This window comes from Telmatherina bonti (assembly GCF_933228915.1).
Source record: "Telmatherina bonti genome assembly, chromosome: 6".
Lineage (NCBI taxonomy): Eukaryota > Metazoa > Chordata > Actinopteri > Atheriniformes > Telmatherinidae > Telmatherina > Telmatherina bonti.
This window is the reverse complement of record NC_136624.1, coordinates 29439817-29454706: the sequence shown is the minus strand read 5'-3', so window position 1 is coordinate 29454706 and position 14890 is coordinate 29439817. Positions and strand designations below refer to the sequence as shown.

The 14890-nt window shown below is 38.5% G+C and overlaps 1 protein-coding gene across 5 annotated transcripts in view; it reads left to right on the top strand.

Annotated features, from left to right (window-relative positions):
- The window catches only part of LOC306756915 (calcium-dependent secretion activator 1-like), a gene marked incomplete at both ends in the record, with an annotated part of 75190 nt that overhangs the window by 41383 nt on the left and 18917 nt on the right, over window positions 1-14890 (top strand). For 2 of the 5 annotated variants that reach the window (XM_079241851.1, XM_079241848.1), the window contains 7 exons: window positions 2075-2183; window positions 2270-2482; window positions 8580-8716; window positions 8823-9010; window positions 10383-10484; window positions 10570-10633; window positions 10752-10875. In XM_079241851.1, coding sequence (XP_079097977.1) covers window positions 2075-2183; window positions 2270-2482; window positions 8580-8716; window positions 8823-9010; window positions 10383-10484; window positions 10570-10633; window positions 10752-10875 — 937 coding nt within the window. Of the gene's footprint in view, window positions 1-2074; window positions 2184-2269; window positions 2483-8579; window positions 8717-8822; window positions 9011-10382; window positions 10485-10569; window positions 10634-10751; window positions 10893-12457; window positions 12527-14890 lie in introns of all 5 variants that reach the window. The other 3 variants (XM_079241849.1, XM_079241852.1, XM_079241850.1) reach the window with 3 other exon arrangements.

Here is a 14890-nt window from a genome sequence, read left to right as displayed (position 1 = left end):
AGATATAATAGTTTTTTTTTTTTGTTTGTTTTGTTTTTTTTACTTTTCAATTTGCAGACACTGAGAAATGTAGAATATTTTAATTGCGTTATCAATTATAAATGTGAGCAATGGAGAGAATATATAAACATATTAAAGCAGGAATAATAAGGAATAATCTGGACTGTAGTCAGTCCACAAATGTACACTATTGCAATACTTTCACAATGCGATTCAACTTTGTTTTGATGAGATATGCAAACATTTGCTTGTGTATTCTTTCTCTCTCTTGGCAGAGTTTAACCTGTTTTTATGAAATGATAATTATTTCATGAGCAGGAACAAATGCATTACACGCTATTTAATATTAAATATATAACTGATGAATTAGGAAAAAGCTAACTTGCAACTTACTAACTTGCATCTTTCAGGACTAAAGGTAAAAATGAGACAAAAAAGTCAAAATACAAGACACAGAAGTAAAATAAAAAAAAGGACTGATAAGTGCAGAAAACTAAGACTGTATGACTGTGTAAAAGTCAGTGTTCATCAGATGGTAGTTTCAGCCTTTGCTTTGAATATGTGATAAAAAATCTTGAGTTGTGTCATAAATGTGAGTTCAGGTTGTGATAAAGTCCTCAGTGTGATACTGTTTATATGGAACGACAACTGTCTGAATGTTGCTATTAAAATATTATCGTTTGTTATGGTCTTAGTTCTAATTCCACTGTTTTGGTTGGTCACTATTTGTGGAGGCAGAGAGAAAATGTATTCATTGATAAGTTTTCTGCAGTGTTTTAATAGTTTCCATCGCAGAATCACAAATCCTTTAAGTTTTAACGGAAACATCTCCTGAACATGTATTCAGTAAAGTCTACATTTCTCACACAGATTTTCTGAAAATCTACCAACTCCTTGGATTTTTTAAAGGGGTGCTATTATGGTATTTGGAGTTTTCTGAGCTTTCTACAGTGTTACAGTGTTGAATCCTCATCAGACATGTGAACAGCACTGTTTTTTTATGTTTGAGTTTGAGTGTGAGTTTCAGCACTCTCTCCGTTCGGTTTCCATAGCGACGAAAAACGCGTCGTTTTAGAGAGTTTTTTCTATTTCGAAATCCTTGCGACGTCCCAGGGGATAAGGTTCGGTGATTGGTTACCTTCTACTGTTTAACAAGGGCATGTACAAATACATCAGGTGGGTGGAAAACGTGGGATAAAGTTATTTCCAACGATGGCTGGTGAGTTTACCAAAGAGAGACATCCTGCTGCATTCGTTGCTGTGGGTTGCTGTTTTCCACTTCGTTTCAGGGTCTGTTTCAGGTTCTAACATGTAGGGCTGTATGCTATGTGTTGACATGGTATTTTGTTTTTATTTATTGAGTTCATATCAGCCTAATCCTTCTGTTCATGAGATGTTACAATGACGGCGAAAGCAGTTGCAGTGCGCGCTCCCGATGTAGTGTAGTGGCGGGAGGCGGGGCTTAATGCGGAAGAGTCTCAATCCACTCGTTTTGCCCGCAGGCTGATCTGACAGCCAACGGAGAGGGTCGGTCTGAAGTAAATAAAGCCATTTGTGACAATAACTCGATCAATCCCAGCCCTTCTGGTCTCAGAAATAAAAACTAAATTAGAATGAAATGCACATAATAGTTCCACTTTAATGTTAATTTCAACTACGGATGCCTAATTCTAGGAATTCTTTTACATTGAGAAACTTCACTCATAAATAGCTGAATATTTCTATGTCCCACATCTTTACTGCGAACAGATTCAGCCTTTCATGTCGCTTGTGTGATGCGTCACAATGATATTTTTTGTCTTGTTGCATTATCTCTCAGTCTTCTGCCAAAGTTTCCTTAAAAACAAGTTTCTGACAAGGTTTAAAATGAAAATATATTCATCAAAAGACAAAACTTTTTTTTTTTTTTTTTTCATATCATGTTTAAGTTATTGGTAAATGACTGCATCATATATTTATAGCATTATTTCTATATAATTTACTTTTAATTCCATTATTCAAAAGAGAAAAAATTATATATTGTTGACCTTTTTATGTAGCCGGTTGGTTTAATGACCATCCCTTCGTGTTGTAGGTGAGTCAGTACACATTTGCGATGTGCAGCTACAGAGAGAAAAAATCGGAACCGCAGGAGCTTCTGCAGCTGGATGGATATACTGTGGACTACAGTGACCCACAGCCAGGTGAGGCATTAAAAACCAGTAAAACTGCAGACACACCTATGCACATTACGTAAAGCTCCTCTGTGTTTGATATGATTTTTTCTCAGGCTTGGATGGTGGAAGGGCTTTCTTCAATGCAGTGAAGGAGGGTGACACTGTGATCTTTGCCAGTGATGATGAGCAGGACCGCATCCTGTGGGTGCAGGCCATGTATCGCGCCACTGGTCAGTCCCACAAACCTGTCCCACCCACTCAGGTCCAGAAACTTAACTCCAAAGGGAGTGCTTCAGCGCAAATGGATGCCCCCATTTCTCAGTTCTGTAAGTAACCCAAAACACAACATGGTCTCTTAAGCAGAAAGCAGTTTCCATCCACAAAGCAGTGAAAGCTCTAACCCATAACTGTGTCACGCCACTCTGCAGTCACAAAACGTGCTAGTAAGAACTAACACACAAGCACGCACACACATGCATTGATCTCTCACAGATCCCTCCTGCATCTGGTAGACTTCCACTCATTTGTCACCACGTCCACAGTGTTTAAAGGTGCAAATCCATGCTATTCCATCAGTCCGCTCACTAGGACCAACCAGCCTAAAAAAAAAAAAAAAAAAAGACTTCATCATACAAAAGCAGAAAACTTGCAAATTTTGTACATAAATCAAACAGATCACCACACATAAGAGTTGAACATTCAAGCCTGCTGGGGTTGAATTCAGACTGACAGTGCCAGGGTGTGCTGCTTTTGTCCTTACCATCGGCCTGTTTAAATCCAGTTGCAGCTCCAGAGGCCTGCTGTAATGACAGCTGTGCTCTCAACTTCTCCTACCGCCACATTTGATGGCCAAGCCAGTTATGTCTAAAGTTTTAATCAATCTGTCACTGTACTTGCACCTCTAAGCAATCCCCAGGTCAGGTAGCAAAGTAAAGGTAAGACTGTCTAAGTCGTGTGGAATATGTACCAGCTTCTGTTGTAAATGTCTCCTGTGTCCCCCCTCATTCAAGAAGGCTTTAAATTCAGACATTTGTCTTCACTCAATCTGTATTTACACAGGTTGGTTTTGATGGAATCATTTTGTCAGATTTCTAACTTTAAGGTTGACTGTGTCTTTGCCCGTGACAGCACTAACATGGACCTCTTACCTACTAAACTTAGTATCACATATTGTTTAACAGTTCACAATAATAGATCCTGCTATTCAGAAACAAACTTTTAATGTGCATCTTTTGACTCTTTAGACTAAGAACAATTTCTTTTTTTACAATTGAAGTTCATTTGATTAAAAAAAAAAAAAAAAGAAGAGAAAAGACAAACAAAACAGGGTTGCACCTAAATTACTAGTAATAATTGTAAAAAAAAAAAAAAAAAAAAAAAAAAAAAAAAAAAACACGTTTATTCCACTTTTTGTCAAATGTATCAAAAGACAAAAGTTGGGTCAGTTACTCAGAATCCTACCACATAAGAGTCTATGTTGTTTCTCCATTGGTTTCTTTGTTCAGTATGTGATCGTTCTTGTGGTTAGTTGACTCCTCTGATGCCAGCTGTTGCCATTCAAAGCCTCCTCACAGTGGCACAGACCTCCTTCCCCTCCCTGAAACATTGTGGCACACCACGCGTACATGTTTCACCCCCTGGTGGTCTTGAATGGCACTGGGACCATAACATACACAACCCTCCTGACTCTGCTGCAGTGGAAAGATCAAAAACAAGGAGTTCTATGAAGGTTCTGAGCATGCTGCCCTTACTCCATCTATGTCGTTTAATTTCTTTAGTGAACACTACGTGTTCTGTTTAACAGAGATCGATTCATTGTGCGGGACTTTGTGTGTAGCAAACTTTAGAAATCAGATCAGTTGAATTGTTTTACCCTGTGGCGTCAGTCACTGGTGTTTTTATTAAAGTTTGAGATAATTTTATGCAAGAAAAATAATCAAGTTATTGTAAAACAACAAGTAAGGAAGAGATTAATGGCTGGAAGACAAGATGTTCAATTAAAAGAGACATTAAGAGGTCCTGTAAGGGTACTACAGTCTGACAGTCCCACGGTCAAAGCAGCAGTGTAAGCGCTTCGTTTCTGACTTTTAAAGAAGGCATGTCAGCAATTATGTGCACTTTACAAAGTTTAAGGGTTTTTTTTGTAAAAAAAAAAAAAAAAAAAAAAAATTAAATAGGTTAAGACAGTCTAACTTTTAGTTCTTCCTGTTTTTCAAAAGCCAAAGATGCTTGTCTTTCCCATTTTAAATACTGATTAAATTACATGCCTATATTATAGCTATTTGCACATGTTGCCATAATTGTAATGTTAATTAAAATATTTTGTATTATTATGTTTATTTTTCTTGACTTTTCTTGATTTATAAAAAAGATATTCCATTTCTTAAAACAAACATTTCCATTTTTAATTGGGGGGGGGGGGGGGGGGGATATCTGGCATTTTTTCATTGGAAAATGTGACACTAAGTGACGGCGAGAGGAAAATGTAACTTTATGCCAAATGCTCACCCAGTTTAAGTTTTACAAACATATTTACCGACTGAACTTTCTCATATGACAGGGTTTTCTGTCTGGCATGTTGGCTGGCAGCTCTCTAATCATCATTTGGCACAGGATTGACCACACATAGTAAAAATTTCCATTGGAAGTTATGCTTATAAGGACCAGTAAAGCACACAGCTGTAGGATAATCAATACTATTCCTTCCTGTCTAAAAAAGTATGTAAAGCTATTAAACATTTACTTGGTTGAGATGGAAAAGAAAGTTCCATTAATAAAGATTCGTGTATGCACAGAGAACGAGGCAAACAACTCACATCACGCGTGAATTTCTTGCTCAAACTGTGATAAGTTATTTTTCCGTTAAATCATGTTCACTTTGTCACTTACCACATTCACGTGGAGCTTTCCAGGACCTTCATAGTCTCTTTTCCTTCAACAAAAAAAGAGGAAAGAAAAGATGAGGGGATCTTTTACACATCAAACTGCCTGTTGGGTCTCACTTCCTGGTGTATGTGAATGTGTTTGCCAGGGAGCCTTGTGTTTGATCTCGCCGTGTGACAGTACTTAACGCGGAGCTCTCAACTCTTTAAGTACTCTGCTTGTAATCCAGAATAAATGAACTGCAGTAGAGTGATGAGGATCGCAAAATTCTGTCTTCCTTCCTTTATCTGTCTACCTGTCTCTCTCTGTTTTCCTTTTCTTTCTTGAATATGCCTCAGCATCTGTTGTTCACATATCCTCACATGTGCTCACACACCACCACCCACAAACGATCATGTTGGTATAGGCTGTTGTTTTTCAGTTGTGTTTTCTTCTTCATGCTTTGCCTGGACCCTTCTTTAGTAATGCAGCTTGTAGGTCAGGGTCTCTCGTGATTGCTCTCCTCCAGCCTTGTTGCTAGTCTTTATGTTATTCTGGTTTGTCCCTTCTTACCCTGCTGTCTTCTAGCTGGACTCAAGGGTAAGTGCTCCCCTGTAGCCGGCACTGCTCAGATAATCCCCGCCGATTATCTGACAAATGCAACGTTCTTTCTCTCTTCTCTCCCTCTTCTCCTTTATCACGTCTCGCTTCATGTCTTAGATATTAGTTGATTACTTTTTTTTTTCTTTTGTTTTGTTTTATTCTTAATTACCTCAGTTTGAGGAACAAAGTATAAGCATCCATTCGTGCCAGCTTAGGATGCATGTATTTTATATCTAAGAACTTCTTTTTTGACTTAGTAATGATTGAAGTTTATATCATAGTTGTTTCTGCATAATTGCCTTCTCTCTTTATTCTTATTGGTGACTGGACCCCTCAGAGTAAAGCAATCGGATGATGCTAAAAGGTGATTAGCAGGTTAGCCGGTAAAATACTTTTGCACAATAAGTAGCATATCAATTTACTATGAGTGATACAAGATCTAAGGTTTTTATAGCCGTTAATAAAATCATGAAAAAATCTGATGTTTTGATTTTTTTTTTCTTTTTCTTTTCTCTCAAAGATAGAAATCTGCAATTAAAAAAAAAAAAAAAACCAACATATTTAATATGTGAGTGTTTGTTTTCACCATGCTTTACTTCCGAGGGCTCAATTGCTTTTAATTCTTTTTCTTTGAGCTTTTCTTGATGAGAGTTGGCAAATATGTATGCGGAGTATTCTGAATGCCAAAGACAAGGAGTAGCCACTGCCGCCCCTTCTTACGAGAAAATACTCCGGACCCCCCTCCTTCCCCACTCCTTCCTCCTGTAGTAGATGGGCCTGTAGATAGAGGCTAGACCGGTTTTACACCTCCAGAAAGGAGAAGGTCTCATTTTGATTTCTTTTGATTGCCCTTGTTTGCCTGAATAGGAGAACACCTGTGTCATGTGTCCATACTTTCGTACAAATACAGGAGTTTTTTCATTCATTCCCCCATCTCCCAGAGAATGATACAGTTTTGCCTCTGTCGGCTTCATGCTATTTACCCATGTACTTGCACCAAATTGTATTGCTACCCTATTAGATTTCTCCGGTAGTGGTATGCCTGTTAGTGTGCTCCTTAGAAATCATGAATACACTGCAACATACTCAAGTATTGTCAACTTGCAAATGCGTAGAGAAGAAAAACAATAAGGAATGCACAAAATGAAGGAGACACAATGCAAATTTGAAAATGGGTCTGCAGATGTGCATGACATTTAAAAAGCTTATTGAAAGTCACTCTCTTCTCCAGCATGTTGTACTTTACAAATGTTTGCAAAAGTAATTTTTTTATGATGATTTGTTTATTTTATTTATGGTTGAAGTCATTATGAACACGTTAATGTGAGTTATGACAATGTTACTGTAGAACTGACCGTCTGACTGGAAGTAAACATCAGTTTTCAATGGAACCAGTGGAAAGGTATAGCGCACTCCCTGTGTCCCGTAGTGCAGCTCCAGGCACACCTTTTGGATGTTTTCTCACTCTTCACTTCAGCGTCACTTCCTTTGCAAAGGTCCCAGAGTGAATTTTGCTTTCACTTTCCCCCAACATGTCGCTGTCCTCCAAAAAGCTGGAACCAAATTCCCTTTCATCCTGTCACTGTCTCCCATCTGGCACCCCAAAACCCACCCACCATTTTTTCTGTGTTTCAAGACCCCACATGTTAACTATCCATCTCTTACCTTCTGGCCCTGTCTCGTCCCTCTTCTCCTCTCTATCTCCTACTTTCATTGTCCGCATTTTTATTCTCATCTCAAAGGTTTTTCCTTCTGAAATTGGCATATTACTATGTAAAAACAGCTGTAACTATTTGTAGGATTTTGCATTTATTTATTTACTTTTTTTTTTTTGCAGTGAATGTCTAACACCAATATTAGACCCTCTCACTGACCTGGAGGGTGACAAATGTCAGTATCTCGGTCCTGCCTTACCAAGATCAGGCCACCACTTCCCGCACTCAGCCCCTAAAATCATCATCACTCATGTCAGTGTATCCTGGACATGACACCTGTCACTCACACTGAGGACATGACTGTGCCTCTTATCTATTTTAAATCATCCTTGTCTTCATCATTTTGTCATTTTCTCTCTGACAGCAATATTATTTACAGAGCAGAAATATGAATAACAACAGTCTTATTAGTCACCCAGTGTTTTGACACATAGTTACACTGCTTATTTGAATTATTCTTGCAAAGCTTGGAGATAATATTTATCCTATTTCACCAAATTCTACAGGGCAGGTGAATACATTTTGCTGTTGAACATGTGTTTCCTCTTGGTACAGAGAGGGTTAATGGCAAAAGTTATGAAGCAAGACAAACATGAAAAATCCAGGTAAAGCTGGATGAGAGATTGTGGATCAACATCTTTTTTTTTTCCCTCTCAACTCAACATTTCTTTCTTGTATTAGCTCTTTATCCTCCGAGTTTCTGTTTTGCTTTGTTTAGCATGTTTAAATGAATTAGTCTTTCACCATATCTGTGTCTACTTTTACAAGCACAGGTCTCAATATTTGTCAGGACCTGAGTGACAACAATTGCGAATGGCAGAATCTATTGAATACATCAGGAAGAATGCAACTACTTTAATCTCACTGCACTTCTTTAAACACCTCTGGATCACTGAGAGTTTACTTCCCCTACTAAAAAACAGGGAATGTGACATACTAAGATGCATGCATGCACATACAGTAGAAGCACCCGTCCCTCTGAGCTTAGCTTCAGATTTATATTATCATCCACTGATACAAAAAACAAAAAACAAAAAAAAAAAGAAAAGAAATCTTTACGCTGTCAAACCCAATGCAAGTTGACAATGTAAGCTGTAAGTGTTTATAATTTGCCCTTAGAAGTAGCCATAAACCCCCCCTCCCTCTGGTGGTTCATGTGTTTTACTGAAGACTTGTGTGCCTGAGCCTCACTGATGTCCTCCTGTGAATCGTGTGCTTTTCCCTGTGCCGTTTGGCTGGATAGACGCTGACAGAGCTCAGAAACATGGCATGGATGAGTTTATCTCCGCTAACCCCTGTAGCTTTGACCACGCCTCGCTTTTTGAGATGGTGCAGCGACTCACGTTGGACCACAGGCTCAACGACACCTTCTGCTCCTTGGTGAGTCCCACTTTGCTCCCTGTAACATTTCCATCTATTCGTAACAGCGTTGTTGTTTGCCGCTGTGCTGTATCACACTGTCCGTGTGTGTGTTTGTGTTGTGCAGGGATGGTTCAGTCCGGGTCAGGTGTTCGTCTTGGACGAGTACTGTGCGAGGAATGGAGTTCGAGGTTGTCACAGACATCTGTGCTACCTGCGTGATCTACTGGAAAGGGCAGAAAACGGGGCGATTATTGACCCCACTCTTCTCCACTACAGCTTCGCTTTTTGTGTCTCCCATGTCCATGGGAACAGGTGTGCCTTCATGTCTTCTTTTAAATGGTTTGGGAATTGTGAGTAGCTTTCAACAAAGGTGCCGTAATGCTTCCCTTCTGTTCCATGTTATTTCTGTTCACTACATCCCTGCTGATCCACTCAGAGTTCATTTGCAGATTTAATGTCTTCTTTGTTGAACATATACTTCAGAAAAGACTCAGCTGAGCATTCATGCTGTCACGTTATTAGCAAGATGTTATGATTTTGCATCATCAACCAACAAGCTGTTGCAGACTTTCAAGGATGCATCATATGATGCTACCTGATGGGTTAGCAGTTGAGCTTTGTCATGGGAGCGGTCATATATTTTAGCATTTTATGATCCATTCCAGTTGTTTTTGTGATTCCATGTGTCCTAAAGCAGGTGACTTGACTTTTTATACCAATAATAATACTGGCTGCTATTTACACTAGAAATATAATGGATACAAAACATATTATAAAGAAATTAAATAAAGATAACAAGACAAGCAATACTGGGCAAAGCCATTATGAAATTTATAATCTCCTCTGCAATTTATCCAGTTTTTTGTTCAGAATTTGACTTATACATTCAGAAAAACAACGTAAATTTGTCATTTCCAGTCAAGTTTTCTGCAAAAAAAACAACAACTTTCAAAGACAACTGGAACGTGTGATTACTCTCACATGACACTGACAGCATATTCCGAAACAACCAGAAGATAGGTTTTTTTTTGCATAATTGTCACAATAACTCTTAGGTAAGATTGAATGGAAGAAAAAAAAAAGGCGACGCCATCCTCATCAGAAGCATTTGCTGTATTTTGTGGGTTTTTTTTCCATCAGTTTTTTTTTCCTATTTCTGTTTGCTTATGTTAATGTTATTATATGTTTTGCTGTTCTTCTTTTATGTTCTCCATGCTGTTATTAACCACTTGTATATATCTACATATTTCCTTGTTTTCTACCATTTTTCTTTGCTTTTTTTTTCTCTCTGTCCTTTGTTGCCATAGTCTCTTACTATCCATATTATTCATCCTCCCATGCGTCCGTTAAAGTCAGAGAGGGCAGCAATTACTGGGGGCCACTGGGCTATGAGGCCTTAATATCCCCAAAGAGCTCCCAAAGCCCAGACCCTGGCGCTGCCTCTAAGCGAGCATGCATATTCAAGTTTAGAAAGAGAAAGGAGTCCTTTCAAGGTGATAAAAGGTGAGACTTAAGAAGAACATCTTGCACAATTTTTTTGAGAGTTCCTGGGGCGCTGTTAGCAGTCAGTCAGTGTTATTTCTGTCTTCCCTTTTGCCGCTGTTGGACTCAGATGATAGTTTGCATAAGTTAAGCGTTTGCAGGGTTTCAGCCGGGTTAAAGTGTGTGGGTGTGATCCTCGCAGGCCAGACGGGCTGACCACAGTGACTGTAGACGAGAAAGAACGCTTTGAAGACATCAAGGAGCGGTTGCGTGTGATATTGGAGAACCACATTGTAAATTTCAGGTGACCTCCAGTTTACCAGCAGCACATTGCCAGTACAAATACTTTGTTCCACTACTACAAGTTTGGTTTACGTCTTCATTTGCAGATATTTTTTCCCCTTCGGTCGTCCAGAAGGTGCACTAAAAGCTACGTTATCTTTGCTGGAGAGGGTGAGTAAATACTAAAAAAGAAATAATAAAAAGATCACCATATCAAGTGAAATAATAATTGAATTTAGATGAAATAAAAGGAAGATGATGAGATTATATAGATCACTTTTTATGACAGGTCCTGATGAAGGACATTGCAACCCCAGTTCCACCAGAAGAAGTTAAAGGAGTAATCCGCAAATGTTTGGAGCAGGCCGCTCAGCTCAACTACGAGCGGATTAAAGACTATGCTAGAATTGAAGGTAACCAGAAAAACACAGTGCAATAATACATAACAAATGGTGGCCCTGAATGCACTAATGCTAAACAGTGTTCCACTGTTATTACAGTGTGTGTGTGTGTGTGTGTGTATGTGTGTGCAATAATCATTTTGAACAATTTCTGCTTGAAATTACAATGATTAAAATAAAAAAACAAAAACAAGAACTGTTAAACACTAAATTTATTCCACATATGTTCTTTTTCTTACTCCAGTATGAGACTATGCTCTTCACTGTTACCTGTTTATTTATGCATGGCGGAGTCATTTGGAATATGCTCTATTTATCTCCATATCCCAAATGATTTTGTGACAGTTTGTCAGTCACTTTCTGTCTCTCGGTCCAATAACTTTCTTCTTTGTTTCAGGCCTTTAGCTCTGTGCTGTTCTGTAGGTCAAGTTGGCTTTTGTGTAGAGGTGTGTGAGTAAAAATGCATTCAAATCCAAAGCTCTGAAATCTGTTGATGAGCTGATCTCTCTTTGTGCCTTGACTGTTCAAGCTGTGTGGTCGCTGGCCTCTGACATCAGATGATTGGACTGTTATCTCCCAGTCGGCACATACTCCCCCCTCCCACTTCTTCACTGTAGCTCGTATGTCTCTGATTCCTCCAGCTGATTCTGCTTACCCCTCTTTACACCTCCCCTTGCCTGGAAATGGCAGCGGCTCCTCTGTCACTTTGTCTTATGCTCTTGCTTAAGACCACTATCTTCTGCTCCCTGTCTGCTCTGCTTTTCTCTCCTCTCCCACAGTTCTCCACTTTGCCACAGATATCAATTTGTTTGACCCCTTAATTATGTAATAAGTGGCTTTTTATTTACCAAAACAATGCTGGGATTGGACGTTTACTGGTGGTTTCATAGTTTGTAAACCCTTTACAATTTCCTAAACATTAAGAGGACCTCCTTTCCAATGAGCTGCTAATTCGGACACTGGTGACTCGTGGACTTGGGAAATTGGGCAATGGTCTTCAACAAACAAATGACAAAGTTTACTATTTTTTATTTCCTTTGATAGTAATCTTCTTATCTGCTTCTAACAATTGTAGTGCAAGAAATGTGTCAAGTTCAGAGGCATTGTAATTTGCGAAGGGCTCACAAACGTCCAAACACCAATGTGCAAACCAGCATCAGACATCTGCATGTGCTTTGAGACGTAACAACACGGTCTTCCTTTATTGGCATGAATTGCATTAATTGAAGAAATGAAAATCACACGCATAAAGAGATTTATTAATCCCATTTTCCAGTTATTTCTTGGTAATGCTGATTGATATGCATATCTATGTGGAAAACTCTGATGTTATACATGCCTTTAAGGAAATCCTCAGGGTGCGAAAGATACTAAGGCTTCGAACCTTACTATCTTTTCATGCTATATGAATATACCTCTCCGTCTTTGTGAGACACCTGGTTCAAAGTGAACCAAACATTTATTGTACCATTGGACGTCGTGCCCAGATCAGAATGTCGTTTTCACCTGGACGGCCCTCTTCCCATCAGCTTCTGACCTGTAGCCTTCCCACTTCTGACCCCAGCCTCTTGCATGCCCCAATCCTTTTCTGTAGGGAAAAAGAGGGAAATGTATGAGCACCCTGTCTTCTGCTTGGCCTCTCAAGTGATGGATTTAACCATCCGTGAGTACCTTCATCATCCTCTCCCTCCTTCTCCCTCTTCTGTTAAGCACTCTTTCACCTCATCCCTCTTCTGCCTCCTCTCCTCCTTCACAGATGTTCCTGCCCATGCTTGTTTTTATCCGTGCCTTTATGTGTGAGAGTGAGTGGGGAGCGCACCAGTCGAGAGATCTGTGCAGTGCCACACTGAATCAGTCGGGGGTCCTCTTATTTAGTGCAATCTGTTTGTTATGGATATGAATGAGCAGTCTGGTTTGTAAGCTTCTTTCTTTTGGTTGGATGCCCATTCCTTTGACTTGAATGCATTTTTAAATTGCTTACATTTATATATCCTCCAGTCATTTGACCTGATCATGTGTCAGTGGTGTGCTGTGCCGAACAGGTAGACTTTTTTTTGTTTGTTTTCTCATGCTGCCACCAGCAATAGTGAAGGAGCATCTGTCAATAGAGCTATTGAATGGGGAAGACAAGTGAGGGTGAACAGTTTTAGCGGCTCCAGTTGGTATTTTACCTTGACTCAAATCAGCTCAAGTCATTCAGCATGTCCTGTCTATAATCCTAAAAGATGTGTGTGCGTCTGCTCTGTTTACAGTTGTCTGTTTGTTAACGAACATCTTTTTACTTTTTTTAATTCTTTGGTTTTCCACAGGCTAATGTTTCAGTCTTTCGGACTTTTTTTTGTTGTTGTTAGTTTCATTTCTTTAATTGTGTTTGTGACATTTGTCAATAACCTCCGTCCCTGGAGCTGAAACCATCCCAGCAGATTCGTTGAAAGGGCGACATGACGATGAACAGCAACTCTGAGCCCCACCCCATCCCCTCCCCCTCTCCTCCACTTTCGCACAATTGTGAAGATAACAGAAACATGCTAATTCTAAACATTTCCTCTTTATCTCTTCTCTCCTTTCCTTTTTCTTGCTGAAGTTGAGAAAGGTCAAAAGGATCAGAAGGATCCAGGTGAAGCCATGTTTAGCTTCTAGTTTAGCTACAGCACACACACGTGTACAAAGACCACCACCAATTCCGGTCGTCGAAGGCCACTATCCTGCAAGTTTGGGGCGTTTTCCTGCTTTAACACATCTGATATCAGCTAAATGAATTTCTCCAACGGCTCCTCGCATTCTGTGCATGCCTATTAGTGATCTATCAACTTAATCCAGGTGTGCGGAAGCAGGAAAAACCTAAAAGCAGCAAGATGAAGCCTTGAGGACTGGCACTGGACATGGCCTAACAACATGAACAGCTGTACACTTGCATGCATTTATCAGTAGTACATCTATCATACAGTAAAGTATACACACTAATGTCTTGGCATGTTTTAAACAAGCAACTCTTTGTAGAAATTAAACACTGTTGAGATTGTACTACTTTTATTTTAAAAACCCTACAAAGACCTCTACTCTGCATTGCATTTATACATGAACCAAACTAAAGGTTGAACAATTGAAGTATTGTGTGTTTTATGTAGTTGTAACAGGATTTAACAAGAAATCATAAAGTAATACAATCTCTGACTAAAAGTTTGAGTCATATATTTGCTTTAATGTTAAAGCAAAAACTGACCAAAACTCCAGCCATATTTTAATTTTCCCCTATCATAAGAATGCAGAAAATGACTTTACATTGCATCTTAAAATTATAGCGTCATATGTTACGATATATGATGATAAGATTGCACATAAATGTACATTTTCTTAAAATATATTACTGTTGTCCGATTATTAAAGTCCATTGTACTGGTCACTTTAGATGTTTAAAAGGTTAGTTTTATTATACATATATATATATATATATATATATATATATATATATATATATATATATATATATATATATATATATATATATATGTATATATAAAATCCAACAAAATAAATGTTCCTGTTTTATAGGCTTAATTATATATATATATATATATATATATATATATATATATATATATATATATATATATATATATATATATGTATGTATATAAAACCCAAGAAAATAAATATTCCTGTTTTATAGGCTTAATTCCACTTTTACTTTCAATACAACATAACTCTGTCATCTGTCTCATAATCAGGTGAAGCAAAGATATAAACATGAGAAAAAGTGAGAATATTCTGATGTTTTATTACTTTTGTCACTCGTCCTAAAACATCTGTGGCTCAGTAGATAAAGTGTTCTCACCATCTTTTCTCCAGTTCACACCTCAGAGTGTCCTGGGGTGAGATTCTGAATTCCCAATCCAGCTGCCAGGAAAATGTGCTGCCATTTTTTTAAGCATTAAATATTTACTCTACTTTCCCTTGAGAGATGTTAAATATTTTTAAAGCACATTCTCACATTGTCTACATGCCTTATGTTTATATTTTATGTTTG